The sequence below is a fragment of the Cetorhinus maximus genome, chromosome 7 (assembly GCF_964194155.1).
Source record: "Cetorhinus maximus chromosome 7, sCetMax3.hap1.1, whole genome shotgun sequence".
Classification (NCBI taxonomy): domain Eukaryota; kingdom Metazoa; phylum Chordata; class Chondrichthyes; order Lamniformes; family Cetorhinidae; genus Cetorhinus; species Cetorhinus maximus.
Window position 1 is genome coordinate 45126763 of NC_135885.1, and position 17178 is coordinate 45143940.

Genomic DNA, 17178 nt, shown 5'->3' on the forward strand with positions numbered 1-17178 from the left:
ATTGGGATAAAATACAGCGTAATCATGAGCTTTTGCATCAGAAATGATTTCATGAACTGGCATTACATGACACTTGTTATAAAACATTTGAAATTTCCCAGTTCAGTATAGATAACTAGCCTGAATTTGTCACTTTACTAAAGTGAAGTGGCTCATTTTAAAGAGATAAAAAAACAAAAGCAAAAGTATGAAGTATAAAATACTAGATATGCACAGCAGGCCTACCAGAATCTAACAGGGGAGAAGACAGCCACTAATAAAGGAAGGATTAATGATGGAGAATCACAGTCATTAACAGTGCACATCAAAAAATTATGGGTGAGCTGCCCTCAATTTTGCACCATGTGCAGGAAACAAATGAGATTCTCCGTTGCTTCTGGGCTGAATTTTGACCCCCATCGGGGGGGGGGGGGTTGTTGTGTAGGAGCAGGGGGTGCAGGGAGCATTTTACATGGGTGGACCAATTAAGGCCCACCTGAGCGCTGAGCGTTCCCTGTGCGGGCGGGGGTGGGGGGTGGATTCCCTGAGTCTGGAGTGCACTCTCTCACGCATGTGCGTGAAAAGAGAGCAGAAATCTCCCTGAGGGAGATTTGTTTAAGTTTAAAGTTTCTAAATAAAATATTTGAAAACTGTTTTCATGTGACAGTGTCACAGGAGCTGGGACATATCAGTGATTTAAAAAAAATTTTTTAATTGAATTTTTAAACCCTCCATGAAACCTCATCCCGCCCATGGATGAGGTTCCATGAAAAATGCAAAGGCCGCCTGGGCTCTTCGTCTGCCTGCTACCTTAAGTTTGGACGGGCAGCTCATTTAATTGATTAAATTAGCTTCTAACAAGCCTTAATAGGCCTTTGACAGTTCGGCAGGTGCACAGCCGAGTCCACCAAACTGAAGATCTAAATGATGCACAGTGATGTCGGGACGCCCGCCCCTGCTCATCTTATGCGTCGGTGTGTGGGCCCCGCCCCCGCTCACCGACTGGAGAATTCAGCCCTATGCTTTTTTTTACCAGTTGGAGACTTAGGAATATGTTTACCTCCAGTGTTTTAGTTTTTTTGGTCAGTTAGCTTGCATCCTACACAGCTAATTGTGAAAGGATCATGTAAACTTTCTCACAATCTTTTGTTTATTCAACTTCAGTGCAGGTCAGATATCTCTTCAGTGATGGTTACATATATGGATAAAACGTACTTCTGTTCTGTCTCTTCCTTTAGATCTAAAGGAAAAAAATACAGTCAGCACATAACAGCTATTTATTTTTCAATTTCTCCCTTTCTCCTGCAGGTCATTTTTGATGCTGTCACAGATACCAAGCTCCCTTCAATACCTACTTAAGTAGCTACTTTTCACATGCGGTGGCCAACAGTGAGAGCCAACAGCTTATTGGCCACAGATCCTATCACTGCCTGTTCTGTCCTTACCTGATAACACTATATCATCTGCTGAAAACGTGAATGGCTTACTTACTGCTTCTGTACTTCCTGTGGGCGGCTGTGTTCACAGGAACTGCAGGTTAGGGGATCAGAGATCATTTTGTAGCCTGATCTGCAGTCCACATTTCCTTTGTACAGTTTCTTTGATAGGTGTGTGGGATGAACCCTTATATTCTGTGTCTAATGAAAATATTTAGCAGTGGGCATCTTAGCTGTTTTATTTCTTTCCCTGCCTAGGGGAAGTGAAACCAACTGCACTCCCAATTCTGCTCCAACACCCGATAGCACCTGCTACCTCCAGAGGTGCACCAAGTAGTCCTGCAGGAGGCAGGGAAGTGTGTCAGTGAATCTAATGTAATCTATTCGGCCGGTGTGGCTATGAGGTTTGCTAAGTGTTTGAGGGTGAGATGAAGTTTATGAATGTTAGGTATGAGTGCTGATTGATAGAGATTATTAGTGGGTGAGCAATAATGATGTGATGTATTGAGCAATGGCTTAGGTTAGTAGTGCAGTTGGGGAAGATAGGGCATTTGAAAATGCATTCAGTAGCCTTGATCACTCATGTGAGTTCATTGAACTTTTTATGGCACTACAGCCAGGTCATAAGGTCAGGACTTGACTCCTGTTATTGACCACCAGCCTTCTAAGACTTTGTCTGAAGGGCCTCCCGGTCCCTGGTGCATAGATGACATCTCTCCTCCTCTGCACCTCCTCGACTAAGAACTACAGTGTAGCATTGGAAAACCTTAGAGGCCCTTCTCTACCATGTTGTGCCAATATTGTGTGTTTCCTAATCTACAATTAATTTTTGAATGGCTTCCAGCACCTAATCTAGCCACAATGCACTTCCCCGTTCAGGCGCACTAAAACAGATTAGTTTCAACTGGCGCTAGACTCACAATTTTGGGCCCCTTGCTGAGGTGTGCAGCCACTCAACAGTGCAGTCAGCGCTGGCTGCACACTGCAGTCATGTACATCAGCACATATTTCAATTTGATAGAAACCATCTGATTTTCATAATGGGCAGGAAATCTGCAATTCCATGCAGCGATTTGAAAATATTTTCTGGGGGGGCACTTTTTTTTTTACACAACTAAATATTAAAACTGTTGCTAACATGGCACTAAAATACTTCACAAATGCTTTCATAGAATTTTCAGCTCGTTGCTTCCCTTAACTCCTTCATGTTCTTCCTGTTGTCTATCATTTGTAGTATGTGGTATAATCAACACTTTTCTCATTTTAACATGTTCCCTTCTTGTGTCCTTGTTTTATAAGTTCAACTCTTTCGAGTACATTCACAGTTCTTGGTTTCCGGGAGTGGGACATGAACCCACAACCTTCTGATTCAAAGGCGAGGGTGCTCATTATGACAATGTCATGGTATGCAAGCCCTTTGAACAGAAACAATTAAGCAGTTTTTCCAACACTCCACCTCTGCTGTTCAAAATCAGTACTGCAGAACTACAGCATACCACACAAACAAATATGGCTAAAGTGCCCTTACTGAAATCTAAGAAATATTTGCTGCCTCATCATTTTTAACAACTGTTCCACTGTTGTCATGAATTTTTGTCCGGCAACAAGAAATTCCTATGTTAAAAAATAATTTGCTCAGCAATATTCAGTGTTCTTGTTCCTATTGACAAGGAAAACAAAGCAAACACTCTAATAGTCAGATTATTTGAAGAACAAGTCAAAACTCCAGTTTCCAATTTTTTGATAAAATAACATTTTAGTTATAAAGTGGTTTTTCATAAATTCTGTGTTTCACAGCTAATGAAATAGTTATGAACAGTATTAACTGTTGTAAAGTAGAAAATGGCAGCAGTGAATTTCACACAGCAAGATCCCACATACAACAATGAGATAGGTCACAGAATTGTTACAGTGCAAAAGGAGGCCATTCAGCCCATCATATTGGCACTGGCTATCTGAATGAGCAATTCACTTAGTGCCATTATCCTGCCTTCTTCCCATAACCCTGGGTATTCTTCCTCTTCAGATAACAGTCTAATTCCATTTTCAATGCTTCTATTAAACCTGCCTCCACCACAATCTCATGCAGTGCATTCCAGACCTTAACAACTCGCTGCATGGAAATGTTTTTCCTCATGTCGCTTTTGTTTCTTTTACCAATTCCTTTAAATCTGTGCTCTCTGGGTCTTGATCCTTTCATAAGTGGGAACAGTTTCTCCCTATCTACTCTGTCCAGACCCCTCATGATTGTCAATACCTCTATCAAATCTCCTTTTAGCCTTCTTTTCGCCAAGGAAAACAGTCCTAACTTCTCTGATCTATCTTCATAACTAAAGTTCCTCATTCCTGGAACTATTCTCCTGAATCTTTGCTGCACTCTCTCCAATGCCTTTGCATCCTTACTAAAGTGCCCAGAACTGGATGCAATATTCCAACTGAGGCCAAACTCATGTTCAACATAACCTCCTTGCTCTTGTCCTCTAAGCCCCTATTAATAAAGCCCAGGATACTCTACACTTTATTAACCGTGCTCCCAACCTGTCTTGCCACCTTCAATGACTCATGCACATCTATACCCAGGTCCCTCTGCTCCTGCCCCACCTTTAGAATTATGTCCTTTTGAAACTCCACCCTATTTGCCCCATAGTCCACAATAGGAATATAAATACAAATGATGCAGTTGAGGGTGGTAATGACACCAGGTGAATCTTCTTGCTCTTGTGTTAGTTCCACTGGATCTTTTACATCTATTTGAAAGGGCAGGCAGGATCTTGGTTTACAGCTTTCACAGTGTACTCACCACTCCTCAGTGAAGCACTGGTGCGATAGTTTAGATTATGGGCTGATGGGCAGAATTTTTCCGACTGGGGAGCTTCCGCATTCCTGCTGATCAGCGCTTCCCCCGATGCAATAATTGGCTGGAGACGAGATTTCCAGCCCCTCTCTTGGGCGCAAGTCCCACCTCAGATTGGCCAGTAGCTCTGTCATACTAGCAGCATCATTGGGAGTGGTTGCCAGAGGCAAGATGCAAGTAAGTAATGGCCGGGGGGTTGTTGTGGCAGGAGGCCCTGGGCGGTTGAGGGAGGGTGGTGTGTGAGCTGCGGGGTTGGTGGATGTGAGAGTGAGGGGTGTGGTTGGGGGGGGTTCATGATTTGAAGGGCAGGAATGGAGGGAGCACCCAGGGGCCCCAGACTTTGTTGGGATGGGGGTGCTTGATCTTCAAAGTGGCAAATAATGGAGATGTTCCCCACAATGCCTGGGCAGGGTAACTTGCTGTGCTCCCCTCAACCCCCACCCCCACCACCAACATCCTTGGAGCCCTTGGGCTGGCCTGGGTGGGAAGGAGCCCTTATTGACTATTAATTGGACTCAAGGGCCTCAATTGGGGCATGGGCGGGCAAACCGCCCTAGGCCTCACCCATCCCCATGAAATTGTGGACAGGTCAGGGTGGGTGGGAGGGCGGCGGGAAGTCCACCCAGGGAATTTTACAGGTCCTTTCACCTGCAAACTCACCAGCAGGTGCCTGTAAAATTCTGCCCCATGTATCTGGAGTGAGGCTTGAATCCATAACCTTCTGATTCAGAGGCAAGAGAACTACTATGGAGTGACTTTGGAGCTAGATTAATGTTTATTTGCATTTTTTATGATAAACAGTAATTGTGATGAGTACTATTAGTATTGGTATAGCTCAACTTCAGGAGAGCTGGATCCTTCAAAGATTGAACTTGAAATTCCCTGCCACAATTTAACAGTTAGTGCAATGGTTTTCTATTGATAACTCCTCATTCTGTTCCATGCTGTTGCTACAATTGTTGATCTCTCCATGCTCCCCAAAGGAACAGAAAAGCCCCATAAAATTATAATAAACATTAAATTATGGAATAATCAGTAAATGCAAAGGCTAGTATTAGGAATACATGGTGAATATTTCAATTACTTACATATTTATTGCACTTTGCCTAAAATGAACTGGTGCTTTCAGCTTCCATTACCTTTTGTGCTTCATATTTTTCCTAATGTAACAAAACAATGCCATTCTGTTATATATTGCTCTTCATCTGTGCACAGACAGACATGTACAATGTAAACAGAAATACTAAGAAAATTACTTTGGAACTGAGAAACTTATTTATTTTGGGAATTATGCTTGCTCCTGATTAGTATGTGTTTGATTTGAAATAAGAACACAGTGCTGGAAAAACTCAGCAGGTCTGGCAGCATCAGTGGAGAGGGAAACAGGGTTAATATTTTGAGTCCATAATGACTCTTCTTTGGTACTTGGTGGTTTTGAATTCAGCCCTTAATTCGGTGGGCCTTCCCGAAAAGTGGTGGTACAGGCCTCTCGCCTAGGCAAGACCACCATTGTCTCCATTAAATATCGCCCGTGGAGTGCACATCGTGCTCTCATTCTTCCAGTATCCTGGCTAACCATATGTGCAGAAAGTGTCACCAGCTACAGCAGCTCCAACTTCGGATTTCAGAGCTTGAGCAGAGGCTGACATCACTACAGTGCATCTGTGAAGCTGCGGGCTTCATAGGTAGCATGTTTATAGATGTGGTCACCCCACAGCTTTTAAGGGTATGCGGGCAGAGAGAGAGAATGGGTGATCAGGCAATCGAGGAGTGGAGAGGTACTGCAGGAGTACCCTGAGTGCTTCTCGCTCTACAACAAGTATTCAGTTCTGAATACTGGTGAGAGTAGTAGTTCATCTGGGGATCGTAGTCAGAGCCAAGTCCATGACACCATGGCTGGCTCAGCTGTAAAGGGGACCAGGAGGAAGATTGAAAAGCAATAGTGATAGGCAATTTGAAAGTTGTGAGAAAAGACAGGTGCTTCTACGTATGCAGGCATGAATCCAGGATGGTATGCTGCCTCCCTGATGCCAGGGCCAAGGATGTCACTGAGCAGCTGCAGAGCATTCTGAGAGGGTGAACAGCCAGTGGTTGTGGTCAACATTGGTACTAACCACATAGGTAGAAAGAGGGATGAGGTCCTGCAGGCAGAGTTTAGGGAGCTAGGAAGGAAGCTGGCAAACAAGACTTTAAAGGTCATCGTCTCCGGATTATTCCCAGTGCTACGTGCGAGTATAGAAATAGGAGGATCGAGCAGATGAATGTGTAACTGGAGAGATGGTTCAGAGGAAGGGCTTTAGATTCTTGGGACATTGGGACCATGTCTGGGGGAGATATCTGTACAGGTAGGACGGGTTGCACCTGAACAGAGCCGAGAGCAATTTCCTTGTGGGATCATTTGCTAGTGCTTGAGGGGAGTGTTTAGATTAACTTGGCAGGGGTGTGGGAACCAGCAGCTAATATTAGAGAGGAGCACCAAATTGGGAGAATTTGGGAGAGATGGATAGCACTAAAGGAGGTATTAGGTGAGGTCACAGTAAGATGGAATATAATAAAGTCTAAATTAGGATTTCTGTGCATGTATGTGAATGCGCAGAATGCAATAAATAAGGTTGGTAAGACTTGGGCACAGATAGCCACGTGGAAATATAATGTGGCAATCACAGAGATTTGGCTGAAAGAAGTCAGGACTGGATACTAAATATTCCTAGATACAAGGTGTTCATGAAAGATAAGGAAGAAAAGAAATGAGGAGGGGGGCAATATTGATTAAGGAGAACACTGCAGTTCTTGGGAGAGAGGATGTCCCAGAGAGGTCAAGGACAGAATCTATTTAATTAGAGTTAACTAACAAAAGAGATACCATGATATTGCTTTGTGTAGTCTATAGGCCGCCAACTAGTGGGAAAGATATAGAAGAACAAATTTCCAGGGAAATTATAGCGAAGTGCAAGACTTATAGAGTAGTTATAATGGAGGCGGGGGGGGGGGGGGGGGGGGGGGGGGGGGGGCTTTAATTACCCTAATATTACCTGGGATAATAATATTGTAAAGAGCAGAAAGGGGAAGAGATAATGAAGAGTGTGTTCAGTAAAATTTTCTACATCAGTATGTTTCCAGTCCAATGAGAAAGGAGACATTTCCGGAACTGGTTCTTGGGAATGAAGTGGGCCAAGTGGATCAAGTGTTAGTGGGGGAACGTTTAGGGAACAATGACCATTTCATCACTTTAGGTTGGCTATGGAGAAAGGAGACACTTCTGGACCTGGAGCAATCCAGAGTAAGAATAATTATTTTGGGGATGGCAAACTTCAATGGGGTGAGAACAGATCTGGCCTGGGTAAATTGGAATCAAAAATTGGCAAGAAAAATTGTAAGCGTACAAAGGACTACCCTAAAAGAGGACATAGTGCTGGTAGAGTCAAGGTATAATCCCATGAGGGGGAAAAGTCGGGCAAACAAATCCAGAGCTCTCAGGATGGTGATAGAAACAGAAAGTAAGATGAAGCAGAAAAATTATACATATGACAGATGTCTGGTGGATAAATACAACCGAGAATCAGGCTTAATATAGAAGGATCAGAGAGGAATAGAAAAAACAAATAAGAGAAGCAAAGAGTGTGTATGAGAAGAGACTGGCAGCTGACATAAATGGGAATCCAAAAGTTTGCCATAGGCATATAAATAGTAAAAGGAGGAGTAAAAGGGGCAGATTAGGGTCCTGAAAGGTGATTTACACATGGAGGCAGAGGGCATTTTTGAGATGCTAAATTAATACTTTGCATCTGTATTTACCAAGGAAGAAGATGCTGCCAAAGTCATAGTGAGAGGAAGTAGTTGAAACATTTGATGGGTTAAAAATTGATAAAGAGGAGATATTAGATAGGCTTGCTGTACATAAAGTTGATAAGTCAACAGGACCGGATGAGATGATTCCAAGGGTACTAAGGGAAATAAGGAAGGAAATTATGGAGGCACTGGCCATAATTTTCCAATCCTCTTTGGACACAGGGGTGGTGCCAGAGGACTGGAAAATTACAAATGTTACATCCTTGTTCAAAAATGGAAACAAAGATAAGCTCAACAACTACACACCAGAGTGTTTAGCCTTGGTGGTGAGGAAGCTTTTAGAAATGATAATTAGGGACAAAATTAACAGTGACTTGGGTAAATACAGGTTAATTAAGGAAAACCAGCATGGATTTGTTAAGGGCAAATCATGTTTAACTAAGGGCAGGATCTTCTGGTCGGCAAGTGGGGGCGGGGCCCGCTCGCCGATGCATAAAATGACGCAGGACGACGTCGGGTGGAACTTCCGACGTCACCCCACTTCATTTCCATTTTCAGGTCGGCGGGGGCGCAGCCGAGTCAGCTGCATGCCCGATGACCTGTCAATGGCCTATTGAGGCCATTGAGAAACTAATTAAAATCATTAATCGACCTGCCCGTCCAATCTTAAGGTTGGTGGGCAGGCCGGGAGCCCTGGCGGGCTTCAGAAAAAACATGAAACCTCATCCATGGGCGGGATGAGGTTTCATGAGGGTATTTAAATTCTTAATAAAGGTTTCAGTTAAAGTTGTGGACATGTCCATTTGAGGGGACATGCCAGGGAAATGCTTCTATCATTTTTATTGCAAATTTTAATTCGGAGCCTATCTCTCTGAGGCAGCACTTAGCCTCAGGAGATCAGTGTGTTCTTTCGCGCGCATGTGCAAAAGAGCACATTCCCGACTGAGGGAATCGCCCCCCCGACCTGCACAGGGAGCGCATAGCACTTCCTGGCAGATGTCATGCAGGGCGAGTCTTAATTGGCCTGCCCACGTAAAACGGTGGCATGCACCCAATCAGGGGCGCCGATCGGAGGCGCACCCACCCATGCCCGCTCCCCTACTTCCCCCCCCAACGGGGAAAAATTTTTCCCTAACTTGCTGGAGCTTTTTGATGAGGTTATAGAGAGGTCGATGAGGGTAATCCGGTTGATGCAGTGTATATGGACATCCAAAAGACATTGATAAAGTGCCGTTCCACGGACTAATGAACAAAGTTGGAGCTCATGGAGTAAAAGGGACAGCAGCAGCATGGATAAGAAACTAGCTGAGTGACAGGAAACAGAGTAGTCATGTATGATTGTTTTTCAGACTGGAGGGCAGTTTTTAGTGGGGTTTTCTTGGGGTCGGTGTTAGGATCTCTGCTCTTCTCGATATATATTAATGCCCTAGGCTTGTGTACAGGGCACAATTTCAGAATTTGTGGATGACACAAAACTTGGAAATATTGTGAACTGTGAGGAGGATAGCGTAGAACTTCAAAAGGGCTGACAGGTTGGTATGAATGGAGAAGTGGCATATGAAATTTAATGGAGAGAAGTGTGAAGTGATTTATTTTGGTAGGAAGAACATGGAGAGACAATAAATGAACACAAGATCACAAGAAGTAGGAGCAGGAGTAGACCATATGGCCTTCGAGCCTGCTCAGCCATTCAATACAGTCATGGCTGATCTTGGACTTCAACTTTACTTCCCTGTCCCTTCCCCATATCTGTGGGAGACCAAAAATCTGTCTATCCCAGCCTTAAATGTATTCAATAATGGGGCATTCACAATCTTCTGGGGCAGTAAATTCCAAAGATTCACAACCCTTTGAGTGAAGTAATTTCCCCTCATCTCAGTCCTAAGGGTATGATTCTAAACCTAGTGCAGGAACAGATGGACCTGGGGGTATATGTGCACAAATCATTGAAGTTGGCAGGGCAGATTGAAAGCACGGTTAAAAAAACATACAAGATCCCGGGTTTTATAATTAGGGTCATAGAGAACAAAAGCAAGGAAGTTATGGTAAACTTGTATAAAACACTTGATCAGCCTCAGCTGGAGTATTACATCCAGTTCTGGGCACCACACTTTAGGAAGGATATGAAGTCATTAGAGAGGGTGCAGAAAAGATTCATGAGAATGGTTCCAAAGATGAGGAACTTCAGTTACGTAGCTAGATTGGAGAAGCTGGGGCTGTTCTCCTTGGCAAAGGGAAGGCGGAGAGGTATTCAAAATCATGAAGGGTCTGGTTAGAGCAGTTAGGGAAAAAATGTTCCTGTTGGTGAAAGGGTCAAGAACCAGAGGGCACAAATTTAACGTAATTGGCAAAAAAATCAACGGCAACATAAGGAAAAACCTTATTTGCACAGTGAGTGGTTAGTGTAGGGCTACGTGAAAAGGTGGGGGGAGTGGCATTTGGAGAATGGCAGAGACCTGGCACAGACAGGATGGGTAGGCTGGCCTCTATGATTCTATAATTATATATTTTTATATTTTACAACAAGCAGGATGACCAACCATATGGAATTTCAGAGATTTAGATCTTTTCTGATATACTACCTCAGCATGCACATTTTGTTTAGTATATTCAGTATTAGACATGGAACATTTCCTATATTTAACCATGAAAAATTAATGCTATCAAGTCTATGGTCATTTTCACTTTTAACTCAAAAAGTATTTTAGATTGACATAATGCCATTAAAGACTTACCCTCTCTATTGCCAGTTGTATTTGCCAAGGAACATCTGGTATCAAAGTTGACAGCAAATATTTCAATATAAACACTATATGCTGAAAGAAATAAAATACACTCTCTTACATATTTTACTACACACCATTTGTTCAAATGCATAAGCTACTGCAGTAGAAGGTGTATTGCATTAGTACTAATATATTTGCAGTAAAATATATAGATCATCAAAATTTTATGTAATTATTATACGGTACAAGTAGAGTTCATATTAATATAATGGGAAATGTTTATGATCAGACATTCAGCACAATGGAACTAAATCCATAAAGATCAAGAAGATCCCAGGTTTTTGCTCAGTTCGATGATTTGAGTTAATAGTGGTAGGATATTACAGCTGATCATTTAACAGCTGTTGATGGAATTTCAATTCAATTAATTAATACATCTGCAATAAAAAGCTAGTCTCAGTAATGGTGACCAAGAAACGACCAGATTGTTGTAATTACTCATCTGGTCCAGCAATATCCTTTAGGGAGGAAAATCTGCCGTCATTATTTGGTCTGGCTACAAGTGACTCCAGATGTACAGTTATGTGATTGACTCTTAACTGTCCACTGAAATGACCTAGCAAGCCATTCAGTTGCATCAAACCACTACCAAAAAGTTGGATAAGAATAAAACTGATGGTCCACCTGCATCAACCTAGGCACTGGAACTAACAAAGGAAAATCCTGCTCAGTTGACCCTGCAAAGTCCTCCTCACTAACATCTGGGGAATTGTGCCAAAATTGGGAGAGCTATCCCACAGACTTGTCAAGCAATAGCCTGACATAGCCATACTCACCGAATCATACCTTACAGACAATGTCCCAAGCTCCACATCACCATCCCTAGGTAGGTCCTATCCCACTGGTGAATCAAATCCATCAGAAACCCCATGAAGTCTCAAACATGGGCAAGGAAATGTCTTGCTGATTGCCACTAGCTGCAATACCCCCCCACCCCACCCTCAGCTGATGAATCAGTACTCCTCCACATTGAACACCACTTAAAAGAAGTAGCAAAGACATGGTATGGACTCTAGGTGGGGATCTTCAAATTCTCTTACCAAGAGTGTCTCTGTGGCATGACTACTGACCAAGCTTGCCGAGTCTTGAACAATATACCTGCCAGACTGAGCCTACAGACTGTGGTGTCCACTGATGATTATACAATAAAAAAGTCTGTGCCTGCATGTAACAAGACCAGGACATCATGGGCTGATAAGTGGTAAGTAACATTTGTGCCACACAAGTGCCAGGCAATGACCATCTCCAACAAAAGAGAATCTAACCATCGGCCCTTGACGTTCAGTGGCATTGCTATTACTGAATTCCCCCACCACCAACTTCCTAAGTGTTACCATTGACCGGAAACATAACTGGACTAATCATATAAATACAGTGGCTACAAGAGGCTGGAAATTCTGCAAAAAGTACTTCATCTCCCAAAGCCTGTCCACCACCTACATGGCTCAAGTCAGGAGTGTGATGGGATACTCTCCACTTGCTTGGATGAGAACAGTTCCAACAACACCCAAGAAGCTCAACACCATCCAGGGCAAAGCAGCCCGCTTGTTTGGCACCCCATCCACCTCCTTAAACATTCAATACCTCCACCGCCAACATACAGTGGCAGCAGGGTGTACCATCTACAAGATGCACTGCAGCAACTCAGCAAGGCTGCTTCGACCTCTACCACCTGAAAGGACATGTGTAGTAGGTGCATGTGGACACCACCACCTGCAAGATCCCCTCCGAGTCACACACCAACCTAATTTGGCACTATATTGCTGTTGCTTCACTGTCATTGGGTCACAATCCTGGAACTCCCTTCCTAATAGCACAGTGGGTGCACCTTCACTAGATGTACTGCAGTAGTTCAAGAAGGCGGCTCACCACTACCTTCTCAAGTGCAATTAGGGATGGACAACAAATGCTGGCCTTGCCAGCGATGCCCACATCTCACAAAGCAATAAAAAAGTGCAACCCTAATTGGCAACAGAAGGAAACTTTCATCTTATCACTCGAGTCCAGGTCTTAGAATAAAAAGCTATCATTTCACCCATTGAATCCTCCAGTTTCTTGTGCCACCATTTATCGCATTGTCATCATTATTGTTAAGAGTTGAGAAAATTAAAAAGTCACAAGTTTGTTTTTCCTCCTTAAAGAGATTAATCAGGCATGTTGCTATTATACCTTTAAATCACAGCGCCTAATACCAGTCAAACTTGTTCATTTTCCTTTTTCCAAAAAATATTGTAGCAAAATTTTCCCAGCAGACTATATAGGTTGGCATTTATTAAAATAATTGCAATACCTCAAACACAATCAGGATGATGAGTTTTTCATGAAAGGGCTTCTCCCTCCCGAATTCTGCAGTGAATGCAATGAGGCAGCCATTGGTCAGCACAGCTACATTATTTATTAGATCCAATATTGTGAACCAGTGACCTGACAATACACAATCCATGTTAGTCATGACCCATATCCACAAAGCAGGGAAAAGCATGGTGCAGTAGCATTTTGCTGGCAGTAGGGGGTATATTTTCTATCTAAGCCTTACATGTAACAACCATAGAGAAATTAATTAAAAATGGACAATTGGCTAAAGAGCAGTAAAGCCCACTTCCATCACTTTTTGGCTAATTAAAATTAACTACTGAAAATAAACAAAATGTTTGTTAAGGCACACAAATTTTTTTGATGACCTTACCACAAGAATAAAATATTTTAATAAGAGATTTGCAAGTATCAGCACGCACTGACAGAATGCTTGTACAAAGCCTCTAGCCTAGTGGTAGGCCAGGAGAGAGCAGCCTGGGGATATAGACTGGTACAAATAACCACACTTTAATAGACAACATCAGCACTTCATGGCATATTTCAGAACATCCTGGATAGAAATCCAGAAACTGGCATTTGTGCAGTTTGGTCACAAGACTGAGCTGTAAGCCATCATAGAGGATATGGCTACTCAGCGTAAATCAAGACAGTAGACAAATTTAATAGTGTTGTGAAGAAGTGATTGATTGAATAAATAAAGGGAATGCCACGTAAACTCCATGTTGTCAAATGGGAATAGTCTCTATTCACATTTGTCCCAAAGATTTCATAAACAATAATCCTTCAGAATGATTGTCTTTATTTACTGATATGGTAGATTGTATCTGCACTGACAAACACTGTCTGCACAAAAAGAAACCTGAAACTGTGTAAACCTGTATACAATTAATGGTGCACATTATATAAAAACAGCAAGTAGCCCAAATAATTTCAAAGCATTGGCCACTTCTAGCTTGCCTTTTTTCTGTTCAATTCATGATTTGGTAGTCACAAGTGACCTGGATGCTATACAGGGACTCCTCCCTTAACGTTGGGGTTGCGTTCTTGGAAGGTACAGCTTTATGGAACTTCAGTTATATGGTAGATTGGAGAAATTGGGAGTGTTTTCCTCAGAGAAGATTGAGAGGAGATTTGATAAAGGTGTTCAAAATCATGAGGGGTCTGGACAGACTAAATAGGGAAAAAACTGTTCCCATTGGTGGAAGGATCAACAACCAGAGGACACAGATTCAAGGTAATTGGCAAAAGAAGCAATGAAGTCATGAAGAGAAAGTTTTTCACACAGTGAGGGGTTAGAATCTGGAATGCATTGCCTGAGAATATCATGGAGGCAGACTCAATCAAGGCATTCAAGGGGGAATTCGATAGTTATTGAAAAGGAAGAATGTGTAGGGTTATGGGGGAGAAGGCAGGGGAATGGCTCTAAGTAAACTGTTCATATGGAGAGCCAGCACAGACACAGCAGACTGGATGGCCTCCTTTTGTGCTGTAACAATTCTGCGATTCTGTAAGTGAAGCAATAGTTGTTTGGTAGTACAGAACTTGAGTATTGCTGAAAAAACACATTTTGTTGAAGCTTTTCATCTTGCACTCATCAGGACAACTGCAAGAATACCAATGTCAAGGGAAGCAACAAGTTTATACCGTATGAGAAGAAAGTGCTGATTGGTTGGCAAATGGAAAGAGACGTCGCCATGAAGAATGCACCAGTTAATGGTGATTGACAGTTAACTGCCAAGCATTATTTGAAATTTTAAACCAGGCAGCTTGACTCTGATTGGTCAAGGCATTGCCCTGAAGAATGAACCAGCAAATGGCTATTACTTATTTTGTTCAGCTGAAACAGGCGCAATGCATGTATATGTTCTTTCTGCCTGCAAAGAACAGGGCCCTGTGTATTAATATATGTAGCTTCCAATACATGCAAATGTGCCACACGGCGAGCCCGACTGACAATCTTAAATTGGTTGTCAGCATAATTTTTTGCACACTGAGGATTATTTAGCAAATGTTATCCAATCGCAGAATCACATCTATTTTGTATTTTGACACTGTATTTAGAGTTTTGCAAGCACGGGCTGGTTGGGAATGGTCTGTACCTTGCCCATTGCGAACAGCAGAAGGGACATGCTGTTTGATATGATCCTCCAGTCTTTGGGATGTACGGCCTACATACCTAGCATCACACTGGCACTGATATTCATATACTACATTACTCATTTCTGTGATAGGCAGAACGTCTTTTTGGCTTGATGACAGCATCCTGTTGGTGGTGAACCACTCGTGTTGCTACTGCATAATAGCAGTGTGAAACAGCTTCACCTGTTGCTCAATTTTTTCAGATTCTTCCCCTTCCAGGGTAATCTGAGGTAGAGGAGGCGGTGGCATAGTGGTATTGTCCAGAAACCCAGCGTAATGCTCTGGGGACCCAGGTGTGAATCCCACCATGGCAGATGGTGAAATCTGAATTCAATAGAAATCTGGTGACCACAAAGCCATTATCGATTGTCAGGAAAAACTCATCTGGTTAACTACCGCCCTTTAGGGAAGGAAATCTGCTGTCCTTACCTGGTCTGGTTACATGTGACTCCACACCCACAGCAATGTGGTTGATTCTTAAAATGTCTTCTGAAATGGCTGAACAAGCCACTCAGTTTAATGGCAATTAGGGATGGGCAACAAATGCTGGCCTAGCCAGTGATGCCCACATCCCATGAATGAATAAAAAAAAGACTGGGCACTTTTCAGGACTGAAAGTGATGGTCCTAGGCCTGTTCATGAGTTTGCACAATATACAGAGCAAAATGATTTGATCAGGGTAGCCAATATCCTGCAGGAATGCTTTGATGCACCATATTTCAGCATTAAGCTTGCATGGTGAGCAAATGGCTTGGGTCCTATTTATGAGGTTGCCGATAAGGCCAAACTTATAGTGTAAGAATCTCAATGTGTACATTGACCAGTCAAGTATTGTAGTAGATATTGCAGTAGACCGTGGTGGAGAACCCCTGGCAGATTTCTCAGCTAGTACGTCAAGGAAGAGGAGTTCATTTGACTGCTCCATTTCATAGGTGAATTTGAGCGCAGGATGAAGCCCATTGAGACATGTAAAGAAATTATTACATGCAGCTGCCGATTTAAATATAGCAGATGTATCATCCACATATTGGAGATTTGCGAGGGGTAGGAGGTTAGGTGCAATTCCATCAAAGAAACGTTTCTCATGGAACCCAACAAAGATGTTTGCGAGAGATGGCCCTAGAGGGGATCCCATGGCAACACCATCTATTGGGCATACATGGTGTCATTAAAACTGAACTCAACTGCTCGAGTTGCCGAGTTCATAAGCTCAATGAATACAGATTCACGCAATGGTGACAGGTCTAGATCACCATGATATGGTGCTGCAGTGCAAATATCTTTGGCTTCCTTAAGTGGAACATTGGTGAATAGGCTAGCAATGTCAAATGAGTACATGGACACAGCATTGCTATTGATATGCAAGTCCTGTATGGCCTTTGCAAATGTGAAGGAATCCTTCACTGTGTATCTGGAAAACTTGCTCAAAACTGGCTGTAATAACTCGCCCAAACATTTGGCCAATTCATGCTGTGCAGAACCAGTCACAGATAAGATAGGGCATAAAGGGACATCACTTTTGTGTGTCTTGGGCAGCCCATACATGCATGGACGCACGAACTGTGAAGACACACCCTGTCATATATATCATGCAGTAGCTCATCGCTCTTACACAAGTCCAGCTAGTAGCTCATTGCTCTTACACAAGTCCAGCAAGCATTTTTTTAGCTTACTTTCGAGCAAGGCTGTCTGATCATGCTGAGTGGCAGGTCCAATGGACACAAATTTGGACCTGTTATTAATAATGGCATGAATTTTGTTGATACAGTAATGCTTATTAAGGATGACTATTCCGTCCCTTTGTCAGGTTTACTGGTGTGTATGTCTGGGTTGGCCTTAAGGCCTCACAGTGCTGTAAGACATCTGCGTTGTATGTGAA

At 42.8% G+C, this 17178-nt stretch overlaps 1 protein-coding gene across 2 annotated transcripts in view; it reads right to left on the reverse strand.

The window, feature by feature from the left end:
- Positions 1-663: 663 nt before the first annotated feature.
- The window catches only part of LOC144682761 (anoctamin-7-like), a 97238-nt gene continuing 80723 nt past the window's right edge, over positions 664-17178 (reverse strand). Inside the window, exons 18-22 of one of the 2 annotated variants that reach the window (XR_013577100.1) lie at positions 13135-13268; positions 10794-10874; positions 5358-5429; positions 979-1219; positions 664-942 (exon numbers count right to left, since the gene is read on the reverse strand). Coding sequence is in view for 1 of the 2 variants with exons in the window: in XM_078545420.1 (XP_078401546.1) it covers positions 5376-5429; positions 10794-10874; positions 13135-13268 (269 nt within the window). In the remaining variant the exon portion in view is untranslated. Of the gene's footprint in view, positions 943-969; positions 1220-5357; positions 5430-10793; positions 10875-13134; positions 13269-17178 lie in introns of those variants that run through there. The other variant, XM_078545420.1, reaches the window with a different exon arrangement.